Below are 22,718 nucleotides of genomic sequence, written 5' to 3' on the forward strand. Positions count from 1 at the left end.
AAACATCTCTTGGCTTATGGTCATCTGGACACAATTCCAGATTCCAGGGATATATATCCACTCCTACCCTTTCATCCCATTAAAGAAAAAAGATAACATGGTAGATGGCGGTTGGGTCTACAGTAACTTTATTGTAACAGAGAGACCAGGCTGCAATAAGTCTACATGATTAGAGCAAATGGTGGTTATCCTTCCAAAGGGTAAAGCCTGAGCCCAGCTGGCAGCACACAAAAGTTAAAATCAAAGCCCAGAATATCCTCTTTCCCGATTCTACCCTGCATTGCCTGACTCATGATATGAAATGAGTGACTGCACAACCATACTGAACAAAGCTACGAGGTCCAACTGGGCAGAGCAACATCCCTACAGGAGATAACAATCATTGAAGGGGATGCTGAAATAAAGTGCAGTTACCTACTCTCTGCTATTCTTTGCCAAGAAAAGTGAGGGTATGGGATGAGCAGTAAATAATGTTCTTCATTCTTCAAGTAAGTAAATCCTATGGGATGGGACTGATGGTCAATCAAGGAGTAGAACAGGATGAAAATCTAGGCTAGTTATAGATCTTTGTGCCTAAGGAAAAGAACAGCAGTGAGTAAGGAGAAAAGAGGAACATTAAAATGCCTGCAAGTACTAAAAAGGAGAGCCTTCTTTCTTTTTTTCTTAAATAAGACAGGAAATAGCATCTTTTATTTTCTTTGCTGCAGCGGTAGCAGACTCGCTGTAAAACATGATTTCTGTCATACGGTTTGTTGATAAGGTTGCTCAATCATGGGAGGACAAACATGAGGCTGACTGTTAATGTTAGAACTAGGTCTTTTCACAAAGCCTCTAATAGGTGCTATTTTCACGCTGGCTTTACAGAGGAACCCGCAACACCAAAAGGTTCTTCTGTTAAAGCTTCTGAAATATTGCAATGGTGTGATTGACAGGTATTTTTTGGGCTTATATCTTTCTTGTACATGTAAACTGTTGGAAAAACTGGAGAGAAAAGGATGAGTGAGAGTTTGGTTTACAGCCACAGAGTTCCCAACACCAGCCACAGGTGCCTCCGCCCTCTTTCACTGCACATTCTTTTCTGAGAAACACATTCAATTGCTGAGTTTTAAAGTACTGTGGTTGAAAAAAATGATCCGCTCACCACCATCCACTCTCCCTCTTCCTCCATGTGAATCTCACAATAGCAGAGGCTGAAGACAGGAAGGTTGTCTCTGTTCCCTCTGACCAGGGGAATTACTTGGTGACCTGGTGAATGGCATGAGCAAGGTAGCCCACATTGCCCGAGGTGACCCCTGCCACAGAGATACGGCCATCCTTTGTCATGTAGATGGAGAACTCCTTGGTCAGCCGCTCCACCTGCAGAGAGAAGAGTGTGTGGGCACTTCTTGGTCAGGGGGGTCTCCCCAGCCCTGGCATGGCACAATTAGCCAACAGTTAGAACAGGAAAATAACAGAAGGTCTGTTTTCTCACTTAAACCCTATTCCCAGAATTTGGTATGCTAGCTTAGAATGAAAGAAGAATAAAAAGCTATTTTAAAGTAGGATGTTGAATTCTAAAGTGTGACCAGGTGAAAAAAATCTTATATTCAGCCTTTGTAGAAAAATTGATCCAGAATCCAGCTATGGAACAGCTACTCTTCTTATCAATATTCAGGCTCCTGCTTGTTCTGGAATCTTTCTGAGAAACGGCAGTGTTTATAAAAATGATCAAAACAAGATCTGTTCTTCAGAAGTGTGCAACCTCATAGAGGATACAGACAGGTAAACGACCAGCAAAGAGTAAAACGAAATGAAAGCTTCATATTTCTTTTACCTATGAATGAAGCTTCAAAATGACTGTTTTTAGAGTAATCCTAAATGGGTAGGTGACCTGAGGAATTTTGGTTTGCAAGGACTGATCAATTGGTCTGCTGCGGAGAAATCGGAGTCCACTCACCTGTTCAGGCTTTAGGCCTGTGAAACAAAACATGCCAATCTGGTCAACGATGTGCTGCCAGTTGTGGGAGGAGCCCTCCTTCTTGAGGTTGGAGACCAGCTGAGTCCGCATGCTAATGATGCGGTCGGCCATGCCCTTTACTTCTTGTAACCTGGAAAAAACCCCCAAGATGGAGCTCAATTCTCGCCAAGCGCCGACAGATAAGCCAGTTCCCGGCATTTTTACCTCCCTTGAGTACTGGTCTAGCGTGCCTCAATTCTCCGTTTTTGACCGAGTCCTGTGTTGTCACTGGTCTCGGAAGAAAGCTATTTTACAGCATCCTGATTTATATCAGAACACCACTTTGATCAGGCAACTAAAATAGTTGACGTAATTGAGTTATTAAGAAAAATGAATGCGGAGTGCCTTTCTATTTACTAGATGGATACTGCCCAATTCATGAATTATTTAATAAAGCCAATTAGATTTTCAATTTTAAAAAAAGAAAAATGAATGACTAAATCACTCTAAAACATAGGAGGACTAAGGCTCTCCATCCTTTATTCAAAGGGCAAAAGCTGCAAATTAAACAGTAAAATATGACCTTATTCTTTAACATGGATGGAAGAAACATTCCTGCTTTCACAATTAAAGACAGTGTGCTGTGAACCTACCATGTGCCCAGCCATGTGCTAGGTGCTGAGGAGAAAAGGAGGACTGAGACCCGGCCCCTCCCTTTAAAAGCTTACCATTGCGGCTGGGAGCAAACCTGTAAACAACTGACTATGGAACAAGGCGGGATAAGTCAAGAATCGATAGAATTGTGCTGTGTTAAGAGAGCCCTGAGAAGAGAGGGTGAATTCTATCTGGGGGAGCACAGAAGGCAGTCCTCTGACTGTGCATGCTCGCTGGATTCAGGACACAGTCTTCCCCTTCCTCAGAATCTACCCTTTCATTCTGTTCCTATGGAGCTATGGGAAATTCTTGTGGGCTCTCACTAACTAGATGACTGTAAATAATTTATCTCATTGTTCTTATGTGTTCACTTTTCAAACCATCTCTCCACCATGATGTCATGCAGAGGTAGAACAGAGGTTACACACTGCCAATGAAAGGCCAAGTAAGAGTCTTTGTCATGTCTTATTTGACCCAGTTAAACATTCTTAGATTTGGTACATGCACATAAAGACGTGGATTTGTAGCCTCTCTTGAAAAACAAGAAGCTGGCAACACTGCACCAGCCTTGTGATTACCGGCTGGAGCCCCTAGCCCCACTAAGGATGGCATTTCATTTTAAATTTCCTGTAGTCCTATCCATCCAGCTTCATTCACTTTGAGGCCTGGTCCCTAAAGGCACTGAGTACGTGACCATGGCTAGATCCAGGGCCACCTTAGCAACCACTGCCCCCCCACCGCCCCCATGCTCCTTGTTGTCCACAGAATGAAGTTCTGACTTCTCACAATATCAAGGTGCTTCATGATCTGCTCCCACCTTCCCAGCTTTGCTGCCTTCTCCACCCTCCTCACACTCAGTGTTTCTGCTACGAAACCCACTTGGTTTGAAGCACACCCTGCAAGATGCACATCACGTGCCCGTGCTGATCCTCACGCACATCTTTCCCCTTCCTTTCCTTTGGAAAAAAGTGCCTTCTCTCTTCAAGGCAGAGCTCAAATGCTGCTGTCTGCATCACTTCCTCCCTCATTCCCCACTAATCAATAGTTCTTCCTTTACTCAGCATTTATTCCATCTGTCTTGTAGCAATGCTATACATGTATCTCTCTCACTAGATTATAAACTCCCCAAGGGAAGAGATATCTTAGTCACCTAGCACAGTATCTCTGTCATCTCTGTACACTACAGACTTCAAATGAGTATTGAAATGCAAACATTAAAAAAATAAACATCTTGATAACCATAAGGACCATGGAAATATTTTTAAAAACCACTTAAAGATATTAAGAAAAAAAGCTTAGAATAATTCTTAGTGACAAAAACAAAACCAACCCTACACACACATATATAACATATTTACACATACATATGATACATGGACATACTATTCATGTTACAACTATGAATAATAACAGGCAAAGAAAAAAAATCTGGGTTATAGTGACTTGCCCAAACTTTCTGAAATGTACTCACACATTAATTTTATAACAGATCTAATTTAAAAAGTAGTTGATTTTTTGGTAAGCCTTGCATAGATCTGTTGTACTGAAAAGAAATATCCTGAACCAGACTCTATTTACTTCAATGTTCAGAGGATTAATCCAAGGTAGAAAAAACAGTTGTTGCATGATGACCAGGTGAGCTATGGATGAAGTTTCTCACAGACTTAGCTTTTCTATCCAATTAGCTGCTTAGGGATCTATGCCCTCGGTTAATCAGCTACACAGGATAAACTCTTATATAACAAATCACACCTTCCATGACTCCAAATTATATATAGCAGGGGTTGGCAAGCTTTCTGTAAAGGGCTAAATCGTAAATATGTTAGGTTTTGTGAGCTGCACATTCTCTGTCACAACTACTGAACTCTGCTGTTGTGACATGAAAGCATCCATACACAATTCATCAAGAAATGGGGGCAGCCTAGATTTGACCTGCAGAACATAGTGTGCCAACCCCTAATCTAGACCAATGTTTTCTCTTACAGGGAACAACCAACTTATTTGTTCGAAAGTGCTGACAAAATGCACACTCCTCTCTCCTTCCTCCCCTTCCACATATGGAAGCTGAGTGACACTGCATGTCCCTATAAGCCAAGTATAAAGGAGCTCTGAAGGATCAGTGGTGGGAAGGGCAGATGGCTGGGGAATGGCAAAGCGCCTTTACCATTGTTTCCGCAAATCCGGGCTGGTCAGAATGGTGGAGGCAATCCGGGCCCCATTGAGAGGAGGGTTGGAATACATGGGACGGATCAGGATCTTCAACTGTGATTCTACCCTCTTGGCTTCATCAGCATCTTTGCAGACCACAGTGAAGGCTCCCACGCGCTCACCTGAAAAGACAAAATGGATCTTGTCTTCTGGTTCTCCTATCTAAAATACTAAAGGCAGTCATGATTCCATTTGCTATGTGTTATCTGTTTCCATCAGAAGCACAAAATAACGCTTTGTTATAAACAAGAAGTTTTCAACAACCAGCATGGTGAATCTACAACAGAAAGTTGGAGTACTAGAGAGTGGTCACAGGTCTCTCTTCATTGTTTCTATCTTCTTGGCTCACAGAGCAGTCACTTTTTGTTTAGAGAAGCCGTGATAGGTTTCTTTGCTGGAGGAATTCAGGGACACTGAATAAGATATGGCTTAGAGCAGTAAAATCCACTTTACCTGTCTTTCCTCTCTGGGTAAGAGGGACACGGACAACACACGCACACGCACAACCCACCCCTTCCAAGACTCTACACCTTTGTGGCACCCTCTCCCACCACTTCTTCAGTCTCAACAGGACACATATCACCCTAGGTCCTTTAGCTTACCGTATAAGCCCATGTTCTTGGCATAGGACTGGCAGAGACAAACATTAATGCCCTGTTCGATGAAATGGCGCACAGCCCAAGCATCCTTGTTACCATCGCCACTGGCAAACCCTTGGTAGGCCATGTCAAAGAATGCAAAAAGATTGTTTTTCTGGAAAGGAAAGAAAAGATGACCAAAGCTTTAGGCAGTTCTTCTCAAGATGCCCCAGATGGTTACCTGTGCTTATTGGGACCATGCCTGCTTCACTCAGACAAAGTCAACAGTTTTCTCCCCAGGTGGCAGTTTGGAGATGTTTAATTTTCCTAGAGTTAAGATATCAATATATATATTTTTTTATTCAATACTTTGGTGGATATGGGCCTTCAAGAAGACATTAAGAAACGATAATCTTAATCCAACCTGGACAGAATGCTGTCTGGTCAAACAGGAAGTATGGCATGTGTGATCTTAGTTCCCTGACCAGGGATCGAACCCACACCCCCTGCATTGGAAGCATGGAGTCTTAACCACTGGACCACCAGGGAAGTCCAAACAGGAAGCTCTTCTAAGGCCCACAGTGGTCTGGGTAATTATTTTGGTCCAGCCAACACAGGACGAGCCTCAGCCTTTCCTGGGGCTAATAAGACTGACTCTGGCAGGCCATCTTATTCCCAGGGCTCAGGGGACAGCCTCATTATAACCATCTCATTTTGAAAGTGCTCTCTGAATGCTGTTTCTCTGTCCCACTCTGTTCACAGCTTAGGTTTGACAGAATGTAAAGAAAGGGAAACCGAAAGGAATGAGAATGGGGACACAAGCCAACAGGAATATCTTCCTCCTTGGGCATTTTGCCTAGTGCCTTCTCTCACAGAAGAATAAGAATCACTGTGAATAATTAACAGCAATGCCAAGGAGAGTGGAAAAGACAGGAGGGGATGTGAAAAAGAGGATAAAAGCATGAACAAGTAGCCACTGACCAGGGCAAGTGTAGGCACCAACAGCAGATATCCTGGGGCCAGGGATACCGACTGTGCAGACTAGCCAGCGACAAGTTTTATCAGAATTCTATACATCTTGGCTGAGGAGCAAAAATTATTTTCAAACTGCTCATGTATCATCAATTATAGAACTGCTAATTATGCAAACAAGGAGTTCTTTCCTGGCAACTACGCCAATGCGTGGAAATTTCATGCAGCCTCGAGGTTAAATCTCACTGTTAAGACTTTGCCAAGTGAAGCATCCAAGGCTAGTTACTAAACACAGAGCAGTCACCGGTCAGTTCACCTGCCTCACCTTCACCACTGCAGCCATCTCCTTCCACTGTTCAGGACGAGGGTCCACTCCCGTGGGATTGTGGGCACAGGCGTGCAGGAGAATAACACTCTGTGCTGGTATTTTCTAAAGAGAACAACAACCAAGAGATTACTTTGCAGCTTTAAAGGAGATCATTTACCTGAAATGCCATAGGGTCATCATTATTTGATAAGTAACGAAAATAACGTGAGGTCTTGGAATTAGCTCATCCTGGTTTTTTGTTTTTTTTTTTTTTTTGGCCGCTCTGTGCAGCATGCAGGATCTTAGTTCCCTGACCAGGGATTGAACCCATGCCCCCTGCAGTGGAAGCACGGAGTCTCAACCACTGGACCACCAGGGAAGTCCCTCATCCCAGTGTTTTAAGTTGGATATTGAGACCTAAGTGGGAGACATCAAATCTCCACAGGGAGGTTTATTCCTTGTTCCTTCCCCCTCCTGCCCTGAAAGCCACACTTACTGAAATGTCCTCAATAGCGCCTGTGAAGTCAAAGCCACACGTCTTGGGGTCATAGTATCGATAACTATGTAGCTGCATGCCAGCGTCCCTGAAGATGGGCGTATGATTTCCCCAGGATGGTTTGGGCAGAAAGACATCTCGGCTGAACTTAAAAAATCTTTGCTAAAAGATGGAATGAAAGGGAATGGAAAAATGAAGAAAGGAGAGGCAAAAACAACAACAGAAAAGTTGATATATTTAACTGAGAAGACATTTTTCTCTACTGAAAGTCAGCTTCTCTCTACAATTGAGAGACAGTGATGACTCAGCAGCGAGACTGCCTGGGTTGGAATCAGGCTGCAACAATTATACTGGCTATGTAGCCAAGGACCTGTCTGGGCCTCACTTTCTTCCTCTGTAAAATGGCATTAACTAAATCTCCCTCAGAAAGATTAAACAAGTTAAGATATAAAAGCTCCTAGTTACAGTAGGTGCTCAATAAATTGTACTTATAATTATCTCTTCCTTATAATTTCTTCTAAGTATTTCCATTCCCCCCTCTCCTCCCAACTCCATTTATTAGAGAACCGGAAATCTTCCAGCTTTGTGGAAAGAGGAAATCTACTTCTGGGTCAGAAGTCAAACACATATGCAATAGGGAACCCCATCACCCCCAGCTTACAGACCGTCTTACTGAAGGAGTTTCCAGACTCACCAGAAAATTGGCTCCAATCCTTAAGGCCCCGGTTCCAGAAATGGTCTGCACGGTGATATACTGAAGGAGAGACACCCCTGGTCAGTGAGGTGCAGCACTCTCTCTACGGGCCCACGACTTAACAACCCTGAGCTCAAGCCCACAGGGAGGCACCGTATGGTCAGTACCCTTCTTTCTTCAGAAGATGAAGACACCCTTCCAAATGAGTATTTAGAAACGAGAGAACAGTACTACTGTTTCATTCCATTTTCTAAGAGAGAGCAACTCTACTTACAGGTTCTCAAAAGACCTGGCTCTTCACTTTCTAACACCTGTGCTGATGTGGAAGCTAATTCCTTATGGCCTGCCCTGAAAGTTGTTAGTATCATACTGTGTTATATGAGAAACTTTCAGGACACAGCCCCCCACCAGATATGAAAAAGGAGTGATTTATATAGAGAAAAAAAGACACGATGAACAGTCACTACATTCAAATATTATTCTAGACTTATATGAAATTGAATGACTCTCTGAACATCAAAAAGCAAGTCATCTTAAAAAGTCAACAAGTATATTAGAATAACATTATTACATGAGTAATATTCTATGAGTTTTCATAATCTGAAAATACTTTTTGGGTAACAGGGAGATGGCCTGAGGTAAATCTTCAAATTGGTCAACTTTAGGGGATGAGTAAGAAACTACAGTAGGGTTTTTTGTTGTTTTTTTTTTAGGCACCATAGAAGTACAAGGCTCTACAAAACATAAATCTACTTTCTGGACTGGGAGGCAGTGGATTAAATGGGGGGACCCTACTAACAAACTCTTTAGTAAACAGTTTGCCTGTGCAAACTTTGGCATGTTAGAAATAAAAACCTAACTGTAAATCTGATAATAAGACTCAGAAAGGCATAGCAATTTATAAAAGAGAAGCTGATGTGATTTTAAGATAGGCCAGTCTTACACTTAGGTTACAATTCGCTAGATAATACACAGACTAAGCAAAAATTACAGAAAAGTATAGATGTTTTGAGAGGTTAACAGGTGGTTGATTATATGGATAGCAATCAAACCATATTTTGTCCATGACTTAGGATCATTACTACATTACCCTGGGGTCGAGGTTGTATGCTTTTTTCCCACTTAATGAACTAATGTTCTTAGACTAGTATTGTGAATAAACTATTCATTCTGGCCTTGGGAATGGGGAGGGGAGATGTGTTAGCTTAGCTTTGCTTTGTGTGTTTTCCCCCAGACTTACCCAGAAAAATAAATATTTAAACACACAAATGTATCTATTAAAAAAAACACATTTGTGGGACTTCCCTGGTGGCGCAGTGGTTAAGAACCCGCCTGCCAATGCAGGGGGCACGGGTTTGAGCCCTGGTCCCGAAGGATCCCACATGCCACAGAGCAACTAAGCCCGTGTGCCACAACTACTGAGACTGCGCTCTGAGAAGCCCACGCACCGGAACGAAGAGTAGCACCCGTTCTCCACAACTACAGAAAGCCCACATGCAGCAATGAAGACCCAACACAGCCAATAAATAAATCAATAAATAATTTAAAAAAAATAAAAACACTTGGAGTTAAAAAAAAAAACACATTTGTTTCAAAAGCAAGGAAACTATAATGCACATGAGACCACATGTCAGGCTGGCTGGCTGCATCCCACCTGCATGATGTGAGTCTTCTACTACAAGTGCTGGGCCTGTGTTTACTCTGTGGGTGCATATGAGAATCTGTTTGTAAAAAGCTTATGTTCAGTGACCTTTAGGGGCCTCTTTCTTCCACAGTAAGAGGGCCCCCAGGGAGCTGGAGGGAGGAGACACCTAGGAACCACTTGTGCTTCACCTCTTGGCTGCAGTGATGCTCTCTGCCCTCTAAGAGGAGGGGGACAGCACGGAGGGAGCACAGTCTGCTCTTTCAACATCCAAGCTGGCTGTGAAGGGGCGGCAGAGGAGTGCCAGACTTGTCCTGGCCCCGACAGTCACCCTGTGGCTTGTTTTCTGCCTGTTTCCTCTACCTAAGCTGGCAGCTTGGGACATGAGGGTGGGGGCTAATTATAGGCCTTAAAACTTGGCATAGTTTGGCATTCCTCAAAGCCATTCAGTGTAAAATGAACATAAGCACACACAGAGACTAACAGCAAAAACTGTCAAATCTTAAGTCAAATCACTACAACATTTTTAGGATTACTACTACATTTTTGGAATTGGTATTATATGAAATCTTTTATTGAATTAGTGGCAGTTTACTACCGAAAGATGAGATATTAGTCATCGTGTGGCCACCTCAAAACAATCATCACACACAAAGTGGTGTATCTTTTCTTATTTAAATTATTTCATATTTGTTTAAACTGTTAAATTTAAAAAGAGACCCGTATGATGCCAGAGTCTGTTCTCCTTACCCGGCCACTTTTCAACACTTCGTTGTTCTCACCCAGGGCTAGTTCTGCAGATGCCTTACAAAATTCAGCCAGTCCCCCAATGGGCAGGTATTCTTTGTCCAAACTTCTTGCAGCAATCTGGGCCTCTGCCTAGACAAGAGAAAATGCATCCATTTAGTTTCTTCTCCTTACCTGGAATTACCACATGAATAATATCTAATGTTTTATAAGTTAAATTTTGGAAGTAAAGCCTTTTAAAATAATTTGGAGATATTGTTCAAGAAGAAGGATAAGTACAATATATTTTATATTACAGAACAGAAATATTAAATTTTTATCATATTTTACTTTTATAAGTTAGGTTTTTTGGTTTTTTAAAATTTATTTATTTTATTTATTTATTTTTGGCTGCATTGGGTCTTTGTTGCTGTGCGCGGGCTTTCTCTAGTTGCGGAGAGCAGGGAGTGCAGGCTCAGTAGTTGTGGCTCACGGGCTCTAGAGCACAGGCTCAGTAGTTGTGGCACACGGGCTTAGTCGTTCCACGGCATGTGGGATCTTCCCGGACCAGGGCTCGAACCCGTGTCCCCTGCACTGGCAGGCGGATTCTTAACCACTGCACCACCAGGGAAGCCCATTAAGTTAGGTTTTATGTGAATGGGTAGGTATATGGTGTCTCTTGGTTTAATAAAAAATGGCATTCTTGGGATGCACAAGAACAAGGTTTAAGAGCAACACTTAAAATAGATATAAGATGATAAAATCAAAACAAATACATAAAGAAGAAGTATTTCAAGGTATATACCAGTCTAAGAACTTCAAAAGGTTCATAGTAATAGTCACATATCTTCATGCTTTGGAGTCAGAGGCCTGGCTGTCCCTTACTAGCTGTGTGACCCTGGGTGATTTGTTAACCTCCCTGAACCTCTGTTTGCTCACCTGCTGAATGGGGGAACAGCTGTTTCTACACCTCATATGACTGAGGTGAAGAGTTAAGAGGTAATGTACAAAAGTGTGTGGTGGTGTTTCAGCTTGTATCAATAGCTAACACATGCTGAATACTTTAAACTGATTTACTGAGAACAGAAACAATCCCTGCAGGACGTGAGACCCAGTAGCCAGCAGTTTTTTGTGAGTCTTCTCATCACAGCCATTTCTTGAGTCCTTTTTTTCTACTCAGGGAATTAGAGAGAGGACACCTAATCCACACTCCCATACACTCAGAAATTTCTTCTTTCAGTGGTTCATTCAGCCCATGCTCTGTTACTGCAGTGGCTCACGAAGGCCTGAGCCAGCCTACTGCAGCTCAGATGATCACAGGGTTCTTTACTCCCACCCCAAAGTATGCTTCTGTAACTTCCACTAAGGATGCCTAGTTCTGCTGTATGTAGGAACAACACGTCACTACCCCATGTTTGGAAGAGACAAAGCAGCACATATTTCATCAGAGGAGGTGCAGATGGAAAGGAAACACATACTTTCTTTTAAAAAATTGTTCTGGGACTTCCCTGGTGGCGCAGTGGTTAAGAATCCGTCTGCCAATGCAGGGGACACGGGTTCAAGCCCTGGTCCAGGAAGATCCCACATGCTGCAGGATATGCAACTAAGCCCTTGCGCCACAACTACTGAGCCTGTGCTCTAGAGCCCACGAGCCACAACTGCTGAGCCCATGCACCCTAGAGCCCGAGCTCCGCAACAAGAGAAGCCACCGCAAGGAGAAGCTCATGCACTGCAACAAAGAGTAGCCCCCGCTCGCTGCAACTAGAGAAAAGCCCACGCGCAAAGAAATGAAGACCCAACGCAGCCAAAACACAACAAAACAAAACAAAAAACTGTTCTAAGGAAATTAGTTACATTATTTAGAGTTGTGATAACCAATAGAAAGACTACTAATAAAAATACGACAAAATAAAGAAAATTATTCTATAGCTCAATAGGAAGAAAGGACAGAACACGCCTGGGTAGGAGGGTTTAATTAAGGCAATCAAAATGAGAGAAATGGAAAATAACAATGGTAACCCTCATCCACAAAGGGCTATTCCTATCACCAAGAGACAATGTTTAAATGCTTGGTCCTTTTGTGCATCCTCAGGATTAAACATGACACTCTGCCTGTTTTACAGATAATCATATAAATTCAATCTTGGAAAAGACCATATAGTTCCAACCTCTCACTTTTATAGCCAAGGAGACTACAGCCCAGACACCCTATGTGATTCAAGCAGTATCAGAACTAGAACCCAGGTCTCCTGACTCCCTGTCCAGGAGTCTTTCTGTCTCTCTTCAGAAGTGCCCTTCAGTTATTCATCCCCATCAAACAGATGTCTGGCAAGCTTACCTTCCGGACACTGGGGAGCACGTAAGGCTTTCCGTTATCATCCCGGTAGGCACCAACTCCCAGATTCATCTTTTTGCTGTTGGTGTCTCTCTTATAGGCTTCTGTGACTCCCAGGATGGGATCTGGGGGCCCCATCTCCACATGAGCCCACCAGGAGCTGAAATGGGAAATATAAGACATCAGTCACAGTAACTAGATTTCCCTGGCCAAAGACGTCTGGGATCTGCCAAAAATCCATTTCAACAAATGTTTGCATGTCTACCATGCACATGATATAGCAATAGACACCAATAATCCAACACTGCATAAGACTTCAAAGCACCTTGCAGAAGAGTGGAGGCCAATAATATTAATACAAATGCTGTGAGAAGCAAAAGGTGGGGGCACCTGAATCATCCTGGGAGGACAGGGTGCGTGTATACACTTTCAAAGCAGTCCAAACCTGACCTGGATTCCCAGGCAAAGGATATTTCAAGTAATTTGGCAGTGAGAAGCTGTGAGTGGTAAAAGATGAGACTAGAGAAGTAAGCAAGGACCAATGTAAGGGTGTTCTGTGACACCCAACCAAAGGGATTGCGTTTTATCCTGTTCCCCAACTTGTTAAGGGCATCATTTGGAAAGCTTATTAAAATACAGGTTCCTGGGCTCTACTTTGGAGGTAGTGAAAATATATAGAATCATTTAGGTTTTTTTTTGAAGGGGGGGATGGTGACCAGGTAAGAACAGTGACATGAGGAGACTTGCATTTTTAGAGCTCATCTGGTCACAAGGTGGGGTACTGAATGCAGAGAGGGAAGGATCACTGAAAAATCTGGTCCAGCACCCAGCGAGAGAAAGATGAGGGCTTGAACAAGGATGGGGGCAGTAGAGGTGGAGAGGATGACAGAGAACTGCCAGGTATTTAGAACTGGTTGTAACATCTTAACTGATTTCCTCATTACTTATTGAGTTAAAATGCTTAACAATATTCATTATTTTATATTTGTATGAGTCATGATTTTACATTAAAAAATATCCTTTAAACGAAATCTTGCCATTTGCAGCAATATGGATAGACTTGGAGGGCGTTATGCTAAGTGAAATTAAGTCAGAGAGAGAAAGACAAATATTGTATAATGTTACTTATATGTGGAATCTAAAAAATACAACAAGCTAGTGAATAAAGAAGCAGACCCACAGGTACGGGGAACAAACCAGTGGTTACCAGTGGTGATGGGGGAGGGGTGATATAGGGGTGGGGAGCGGCGGGTACAAACTATTGGGTGTGAGATAGGCTCAAGCATGTATCGCACAACACAGGGAATACAGCCAATATTTTGTAATAACTGTAAATGGAAAGTAACCTTTAAAAAAATTTATAAAAAATAGGGACTTCCCCGGTGGTCCAGTGGCTACGACTCCGCACCCCCAACGCAGGGGGCCTGGGTTTGATCCCTGGTCAGGGAACTAGATCCCACATGCTGCAACTAAAGAGTTCGCATGCCACAACTAAAGATCCCGTGTGCAGCAATGAGCATGCAGCAACAAAGATCCCGTGTGCCACAACTAAGACCCGGCACAGACAAATTAAAAAAATAAATATTTAAAAATGTATAAAAAATGAGAATTAAAAAATAACTTATCCTTTAACAGTGTTAGGGGTCATCCACCAATGCCCAGTAGATTTACCTGGCAGAGCCAGGTGAACTGTGTTGCAGGGGGTGTGCACTCCCCGAGTGAATCCCAAGAGGAAATATCACTGTAAATAACTGTTTCTCTAGCTTGTTCCCCACTCCCTACTAATTTGGGGGTTCTGGTTCCTCTATGGCCAATAAGCTAGTCCCTGTCGGCAACACTGACTGTGAACTTGGTTTTGTGCTGTGACCAGTGATCTCTGTAAATGGATAGCAGAGATCTATTCTCCACTGGGAGAGATGACAGACAATCTGGTTGGTTGTTGTTTTTTGCATGTTTTTTTAATCAGACCTGAGATTGTGTGTCTTTACTCTTTACCAGTGGCTGAAGTTGTAGGTCTTAAGAGCTATAAGCTCTCCATGTGTAATTCAGACAGGCTTTTTTGGGGGGGTTTTATCTCTGAGTGTCTGAATGCGAAATGTTTTCCATCTCAGGAGAGTACTGATAAATTAGATTATAAAAAAACCAAAAGTCAAGGTGCTCTGTTCTGTGTTATAGAAACTAAATTTCTAGTGCTTAAAATGTGCTAGTATTAAATTTTTTTTTCTCTTAAAGCAACTAACTCAGAAACGTTTTAAAAATTCAAGTTCAGGGACTTCCCCGGTGGTCCAGTGGTTAGGACTCTGCACTTCCACCGCAGGGGACCTGGGTTCGATCCCTGGTCGGGGAACTATCCCACATGCATTGCAGTGCAGCCAAAAACACACAAACAAAATTCAAGTTCATATAAGGTAAATCTCTGATAAATGAGACTAGTTTAATTTTGATTTTAAAAAACAGCTAAGTCTTTTATTTATTCGTGTTAAGTATAATACAAGCATACATTTTACTCTATGTGGGTTTGTTTTTCCTAAACTTATACTGGTTCACTGATAAAATAAGCTAACATCACTCCTATGTAACATTTAAAACTATGGAAAATATAAATTTGTGTTCAACTAATTTTTATTTTGACAAATTAAAAATTTTAACAGTAGTAATATATTTTTACTTTTTACTAATAGACTTGATTTTTTATAAGTTTATATTTAGAGAAAATTGAACAGATAGTACAGAGCTCCCATACACCCACCCCACAACAGTTTCCTCTTAATGTTGTATATTAGTAGGGTACATTTGTTACAATTAATGAAACAGTGTTGATATGTTATATCTACAATTTATTCAGACTTCTTTAGTTTTTACCTAATGTTCTATATCTGTTCCAGGACACCACATTACATTTAGCTGTCATGTCTCCTTAGGCTCCTCTTGGCTGTGACCGTATCAGACATACCTTGTTTTGATGACCTTGACTGTTTGGGGGAGTACTGGTTAGGGATACTGTAGGATGCCCCTCTATTGGAATCTGTCTGATGTTTTTCTCATGATTAGACTAGGGTTATGGGAGAACAGTAATTAAATTTTGTAGCTTGAAGACAATTTCCAAGATCTTTAAATAACTTAAAATCTTTGACTTATATTACAGTGACTTTATGGATTAACCATTGGATACCGAGATAATTTCTAAGTATGATAAAATATTGACATACTGATTACTAAGCCTAATTTAAAGTTTATATACTTTTGCTTCTTATTTTTATATGCTTTAGAGAGGCTATAGCTTTGGATCATTTTAGTGAACATGTTCGTTGTTGACATTTTAAGAACATATAAAAGGGACCTGTGTGTGTGTGTGTGTGTGTGTGTGTGTGGCTGCAGAAGTTGTACTGTGTGTGTTTATAAGCTTTACTAATCTGCCAAAATGCTTGTGTAGGACTGACATCAACTTCCTCCCCCGTTTTATCTGTGAAATATAAGTTACTTCAGTTAAAGTTATAAATAATGAATGGTTGAGACTATACAACAGTGACAGAGAAATACAACTGTATGTAAGTTTCTGTTTTTCAAGGAAAAAAAAAAGTGTTATGCTAGGGGCTTCCCTGGTGGCGCAGTGGTTGAGAATCCGCCTGCCAATGCAGGGAACACGGGTTCGAGCCCTGGTCTGGGAAGATCCCACATGCCGCGGAGCAGCTAGGCCTGTGAGCCACAATTACTGAGCCTGCGCACCTGGAGCCTGTGCTCTGCAAGAGAGGCCGCGATAGTGAAGAGGCCCGCGCACCGCGATGAAGAGTGGCCCCTGCTTGCCACAACTAGAGAAAGTCCTTGCACAGAAACGAAGACCCAACACAGCCAAAAATAAAAATAAATAAATTAAAAAAAAAGAAGTGTTATGCTAAAGCAGTGGTTCTCAAACATTTCAGCCTTTGTATCACTTTACGCTCTAAAAACTTACTGAGGGCCCAGAAAAGCCTTTATTTATGTGGAGCGTAACTACCAATATTTACCGTGTCAGAAATTAAACTGAGAAATCTGTTATACTATCTTAAAGTGTGTCAGTTTGTTGTAAATATGAAAGAGCGTTTAAAGACAAACCTTGGAAAGTGAATTTTGTTTTGATTTATAATAACTGAGTCTGAAAAGAAGCTACGAAATGTGTTAACATTTTAACAAAGTTTTGCTCAATCTTTCTTGGTTTAGTGATTAATGACTTCACCTACAATATGAAAGGTTATTTTTTACCTTCTGTATAATCTGTCTAGATGGCAGAGATTCTGTGTTTTAGCAGAATACTTCTCTATGCTCTATGCTGACTCTCTTACGTCCTTGATTATTTAAGGATAGAATAAAACAAAAAATCAAAAATGGTTCTGCACATTTGTGAGATTATTACTGAACAAATTTAGTAGATTAATCTTAGTTTGGCTAGAAATTCAGAGAACAGAAGTATTTAAGGTACTATGATTGTTGTTTTTTTTCTTCCATTTTCCAACTCAAAGTTCTTTTTTTTTCCTAATTGATGTTCTGCACGTTTGAAAGAGCTAAGGTTCTTTACAATCATGTTATATGTTTAATATTTTTGTTGTTGTTGTTTTGATTAAATAGGTAAGCAATAATTATTTCTCAGGCACTCAAAATCCTATCGTAATCAAGGGACCAAACAACATCTAAAAACACTTTCATTTGGCCTTCCCCAAATTGAATCCTAGATACAGAAAACACAAAAATTTCAGGCTATCTTTCACCAGAAACTGTCTTTGTGATTGGCCCTGGAAAAGCACCATCTTTTTTTCCAATCCTCCTGGCAGCATGGAGGCATTAATGCATTAAACTGAGGTTTCACCTCATGCTAAATTACTGTTCTGAGAAAAAGATTATTCTACCCTTCTTCTTCAGGGGAAATGGGCAAGAAGTTTTTTACACAGTTTCATATTTCATAAAGAAAACAAAGTCCTTATGATCTCTAAATCAATCACTGAGAAACTGCGGTGTGCTAAGAGCTGGGGATACAAAGAAGAGTGAAACACAATCCCTCACCACCAGATTAGCCCAGTGGAGTGACCAGTAGGGAGTTATAAACAATGCAGGGTGCCGGTGGAGGGGGTGGAGGGATAATGTACAGTGACGAAGACAGGCTCAGGGCACAGATAATTATTTATGGGGGCCCTGAGGAGAGGACCTGATAGCGTGGGAAGGGGAGGTAAGTACAGGCTTAGGAAGGCTTCCAGGAGGGGGTGATCTATGCTACAGATGAAAGGAGGAAAAAGACTTTCTAAGCAGACGCATAAGAATAAAGGCTAAGGGTAAGAAACAGACAGGGGGTGTTGCAGTAGAAAGTAGAAGCTAGGGAAGCAAGGTTCCCAATAACTTAGGTGAAATAGCCCACATTCTTTTAGTAATCATTTATTCAGTCCCAACCAATCAAATGTTTCAGCACAGCACAGTACACTACCCATGCTGAAAGCTTGGCGAATTATTCCATTAGAATTTCTTTCCCAATGATCGTTCTCTTGTTGAACTTGTGGCCAATCAGCACTAATATACCTCTCTCCTCCACCAGGCACGCTGGATGGCTGGTTGGACATGGCAGTAGAGTTAAATTTAAGCTCTCCTGACAAGTTGAAAATTGTCTCAGTCTCAGTAGCTGTAATTGGTATGTACAGCTAATTCTCTCTTAACAAAGGGTGAATTATTCCATTTTCAGATGTCCCAGGCTTTTACTTCTTTTAATAGCTTGCCCCGTGCAATGTCAGTAGGGCAAACTGCATGGATTCAAATGCTCAACCACCTACCAGCTGTGTGAGCACAGGCGAATCAATTAACTTCTCTAAGTCTCAATTTTTCTTACCTGTAAAATGGGGGCACAACAGTACCTATCTTGCAGGGTTGTTACAAGGATGAAAGGAGCTATTAAATGTAAAACACTCAAAAACAGAGCCTGATACACAGTGCTTGATGTTAGCTGGTATCACTGTTACTAAATTATTACTAATACACTTTTATTTATAACCACCTTGCCACTAGTATGGAGACTGGTGAGGCAAGTATGTAGAAAATTCAAGGAGCGTAAGTCATAACTTTACGACCAAATATGCAGGTCTTTCCTGCTTCTCAATTATTACTATTTAGTTTTTTCCGGAGTCTCGGAGATGTTATCATTCTTCCTCCTCACTAGCGCTACTGCCAGCTCAAAATCCTTCTCATTCTTTTTCAGTGTTCTAGGCTGCTTGGTTGTCCCAGTATCTAAGCAATAGTAAGAAACAGATACTACCTCAAAGCAACTTCTGAACTGGGCCTGACGAAAGCTTTCATTATGTCCTACCCATGATTCAGACCCTGAAAACATGTAGCCACCTGCCCACCTATATCACTGTCATTAACTGATGAGTGCAAGGAACACCTTGAATGCCCAATGACATACAGAGAACTTTTAATAAGCAATTTTCATTTTTAAAAAGATGGTTCTGTTTCCAGGGCCTTCCATCAACAACGACAGAGCCGCTGCTCCTAAACCACAAGGAGAAGGCACCATTCTTATTAAAGGGTGTGAAAAGCACTTATTTGTCAAGTTCTTTAAAAAGTTTATCTAGTAGAGAAATTCTCTCAGAAATCATAGCCTTGAGTCTTCTGGCAGAGAACTGATTGAGAGTGGTATCTTTTAAGAAGAATTCTAAAAAAATTTCAAAACACTAAATCTTAAACCATCTAAATAGAGGAGCAGGAATACTTAATTTGATTAGTCAGTCCTATATGAGTAATGATGTTCAGTCCTCTATGCTCTTTTTTATTCCATTCCTTCTAAGGGTAAAGATCACACCCACACTGTAAGAACTCTAATGGTTTTAAGGGATAGTATGAGAGGAAACCAAGAGTGTTCCAGGGACAAAATTGATACTGATAACTTGTGGCCTACAAAGCATTCCTATCTATGTACTTTGGACAAAAGCACAAAGCTTCAGCCATTGAGCAATATTGACCAGCCAACCAAAAGATGTTAGGTACAAAGTATTCAGATAAGCATTTCCAACTCAAATACCTTGCAATTTTTCTGGGAGTCTACCTAGTGCTTTATAGTTTTTAAAATGTTTTCCCTCACCTTCTTATTTTAAAATAAGAAGAGAAGTTAATTAACTTGCTCATGATCATAGAGCTAAAAAACGGCGAAGACAATACTACAATTATAATCTTCTTACTGGTTATTGTACCACTACTGCACACTGCCTTTCTAAAGGGTCTCATGATACTCCTTCAGTTATTTAACTACAAATTAAATAATCAGAATTAAATAATTAAGAATAGGTATCTATAATAAAAATACATTAGCATATTTTCCTTTCTTCACTGACCTGTGACTATGTCTGATTTCATGTCACTATGCTTTTACAGCACAGGTCAGGAAGAAAAGGTTAAAGGTTAGTTCCTTCTGTATAAAAAATGCAGCTACAGGAACACTTGAAGTTAGAGAGTTCCATTTAAATGACCTAAGTATGAAAATTAAGTATGTCATAGGATAAATCCTCAGTCCTTCAGAATACCAACTGCCAAGGTTTCATTGTATTAGAATGAGCTGTTTTAAAAAAAATAAAAACAAAAAAAAATTTCAATTAGTTGTTTAAATGTTTTACAATTTTACCATTTGGCTTTAGGTAAAGATCACATCCACCGTGGCAGGAGTGGAGATTCTTAACTTCCTTGTTGTCTGAACAGTTAACAGTCATAGTTAGATACGGCATCTGGTTCTACCACCAAATCATGCATCATTGTTAAACCTGAACAGCACCTCCTCAACGGCAGGTGCTCAAATATTTTAAGACTTTTTTGGTACACATTTTGAACGACTCTGGTTCCCCTACGTTTAGACTTTGAACTAAGATACAATGCTAAAATGTCATTTTTGTTTCCATTGCATTAATTTAAAAATCAAGGTTTAAAATTAAAATATTCAATTTGAAAGACATGCCAGCCAATGTTCTAAGTCCTGAAATACTATATTATAACAGTGAACAAGTAGATACAGTCTCTGCTCTCATGGAATTCACATTCTAATGTGGAAAAGACACAAAAGAAAAACAAGTTAGGCTGTCAAAGTGAAAGAGAGACTAAAAGGTAACACCCATAGGGATTTCACCAAGCACCTTGTAAGCAGAGCTGTAGGCCACTCAACCAAATCCATAAAATAAGAGATTATTTTAAGATTACTACAATGGTGAAACAGACTTTCACTTGCCCATAATTTTAGGCACTATTTTCTGTTCTCCAAATCTGCTGCATAAATGATAACCCCTCCCTAATTCTGGTCCAGGTAGGCTGCCTTAAAGAGCACACCTTGACAGTGGGCCAAAAAGGAACCAAATTAGTTAAAGAAGAAAGAGTGAAAGCCTGGACAAAACTGTACTGCCAAGAGTGTGGGGGCTTTGGTAAGGACAAACGTTCTGCCGGCTTAAAGACACCATGCGTACATTCAAACGAAAGGCCAAGGCAGGTATGAGAGGTCAAGGCTTTGCTCTTTGGAGTTAAGATCTGATTGGGGTGGTTTGGAGACTCGGTTCCTGATTAGGGCACTCTCCCAAATCGGCTTCTTGAATTAAATAGCCTGGCTTGGTTCTTTCCACTAGGAAGGGATTACTAACTCGTTTAATGCTCTTTAACCTTTTCTCTGCAACACATCACACAGTTTGAAATTACACATTTGGAATTTTCTGAGTGACACCGGTCCCTCCCTCAGGCTTGTCCACCGCTGCATCTAGCACGAGCATCTGGTCCAGTGCCTGGCTCTGTGTAACTGCGATGAGGAAATATTCACTAAACCAAGAGCAGAGCAAGAGGGAGGGGAAGAAAGCCTACTTCCCTACAGCCAGACCTAAGGGATAAAACGGGGGAAAAAAGTCACTACACCCCAACTCTTACATCCAAGGGCCAAAGGGCCAGGGGGAGGGGATCACCGGTGACTCAGGGGGCGACACAGGCGGGAGAATGCCGCGCGCCAAGGTCACAGGATGCAGGGAGGAACGCCGAGCCCGAAAGCCAGGGCCCTGAGAACCTTCCTCCCTTGAGATTTCTTCCCCCGGCACACAAACGGGAGCCATCCGCCGCCCCTCCAGCCCTGCCGCGGCCCAGGGAGACCCCAACAGGTGCGTCCCGCCGCTCCCCAGAGCAGCGGGTCAAGGGCTCACGCCCCCCCACCCCACAGCCCCGCCCGGCGCAGCCAACCGGGCCGAAGCATTCCCGGCGCCGCAGCCAATCCGCGCGAGGCCGGCTCGGCGCCACAGCCCGGGGACTCTCCCCTTGCCCCCACCCGCACTGCGTCGAATATGCGTGTCGTGACCTCTCCACCTTGAATGGGAGTCCGGGTGCCGTAGAGGGCCACACTTCCTAACCCAGGGGAACGCGTTGGCAGGCTCTCCGACAGTCCTAGGGGCAGGGAGGGGTGGGAGGTAGGACCCGAAGGGTTATTGTGAGGCGCGGACGCTCAATCCTCAGCCCCCTGTGAAGCCGAGGGGGTAGCAGAGAAAGTTGGTGTGTGAGGGTGCACGCTTGTGCTTTGAAGGCGGGTTAGATGTTCTGAGGCGCCGGCAGCTCGCAGGCCCGTCGCCCTGGCTCCTTTTTCCCCTGCTTACCTGGCTCTGGCAGAAGCCGCGGCAGCGAGGCCTGGGTGGAAGGCGGCGGCGACTCCGGACAGGACGCGGCCGGAGTGTAGCAGGGCCATGGTGGGCGGCAAGAGGGCAGTGGGTAGCTGGAGGACGGAGCGGAGATGCCAGCGGGCACGGACACGGAGGCGCGAGGTCCTGCTGAAGGTAAGGACAGCGACTTCCCCGGGCGAGGCTAGAGCGGCCTCCCTCCAGGCCCCGAGCCGCGTCACAGCGCACCCTGGTGGCCGGAGCGGAGCGGCTAGGCTTCCGTGAGGCATTGGGTCCCGCCGCAGGGGGTGTCTGCACTGCCGGCGCCACGTGGTCCCGGAAAACAGAGACAACACAGTTTATTGCCGTTCACAGCGCTCGACACGCTTCATTCATTTAATGACGACGGACCTGACCGAAGAGGTAGCTGTTACTACTGACATGAATGAGCTCAGTTTATAGGTATCAGCATGTATAGACCTCAGAAACGTAAAAAAGCAAGTCGCAGAACTATAGGTATAATATGGCGCCGTTTAGATAAAATTTTAAAATACAC

At 42.4% G+C, this 22,718-nt stretch overlaps 1 protein-coding gene and 1 long non-coding RNA gene across 2 annotated transcripts; both read right to left on the reverse strand.

Annotated features, from left to right (window-relative positions):
• Positions 1 to 111: 111 nt before the first annotated feature.
• On the reverse strand, positions 112 to 22,374 carry GOT2 (glutamic-oxaloacetic transaminase 2). Its single transcript, XM_082439492.1, has 10 exons — positions 22,163 to 22,374; positions 12,552 to 12,708; positions 10,238 to 10,366; positions 7,846 to 7,905; positions 7,152 to 7,313; positions 6,674 to 6,778; positions 5,401 to 5,551; positions 4,755 to 4,920; positions 1,937 to 2,087; positions 112 to 1,356 (listed from the first exon to the last, which is right to left on the reverse strand). Exons 1-10 carry the CDS (start codon positions 22,249 to 22,251, stop codon positions 1,234 to 1,236), a joined length of 1,293 nt encoding a protein of 430 aa, XP_082295618.1. The 5' UTR covers positions 22,252 to 22,374; the 3' UTR covers positions 112 to 1,233.
• On the reverse strand, positions 18,749 to 22,146 carry LOC309649489. The gene is made up of 2 exons (XR_014257144.1): positions 21,879 to 22,146; positions 18,749 to 21,405 (listed from the first exon to the last, which is right to left on the reverse strand). It is a non-coding gene; the product is annotated as an uncharacterized lncRNA (long non-coding RNA).
• Positions 22,375 to 22,718: the final 344 nt, after the last annotated feature.

This window comes from Balaenoptera physalus (assembly GCF_965194825.1).
Source record: "Balaenoptera physalus genome assembly, chromosome: 19".
Lineage (NCBI taxonomy): Eukaryota > Metazoa > Chordata > Mammalia > Artiodactyla > Balaenopteridae > Balaenoptera > Balaenoptera physalus.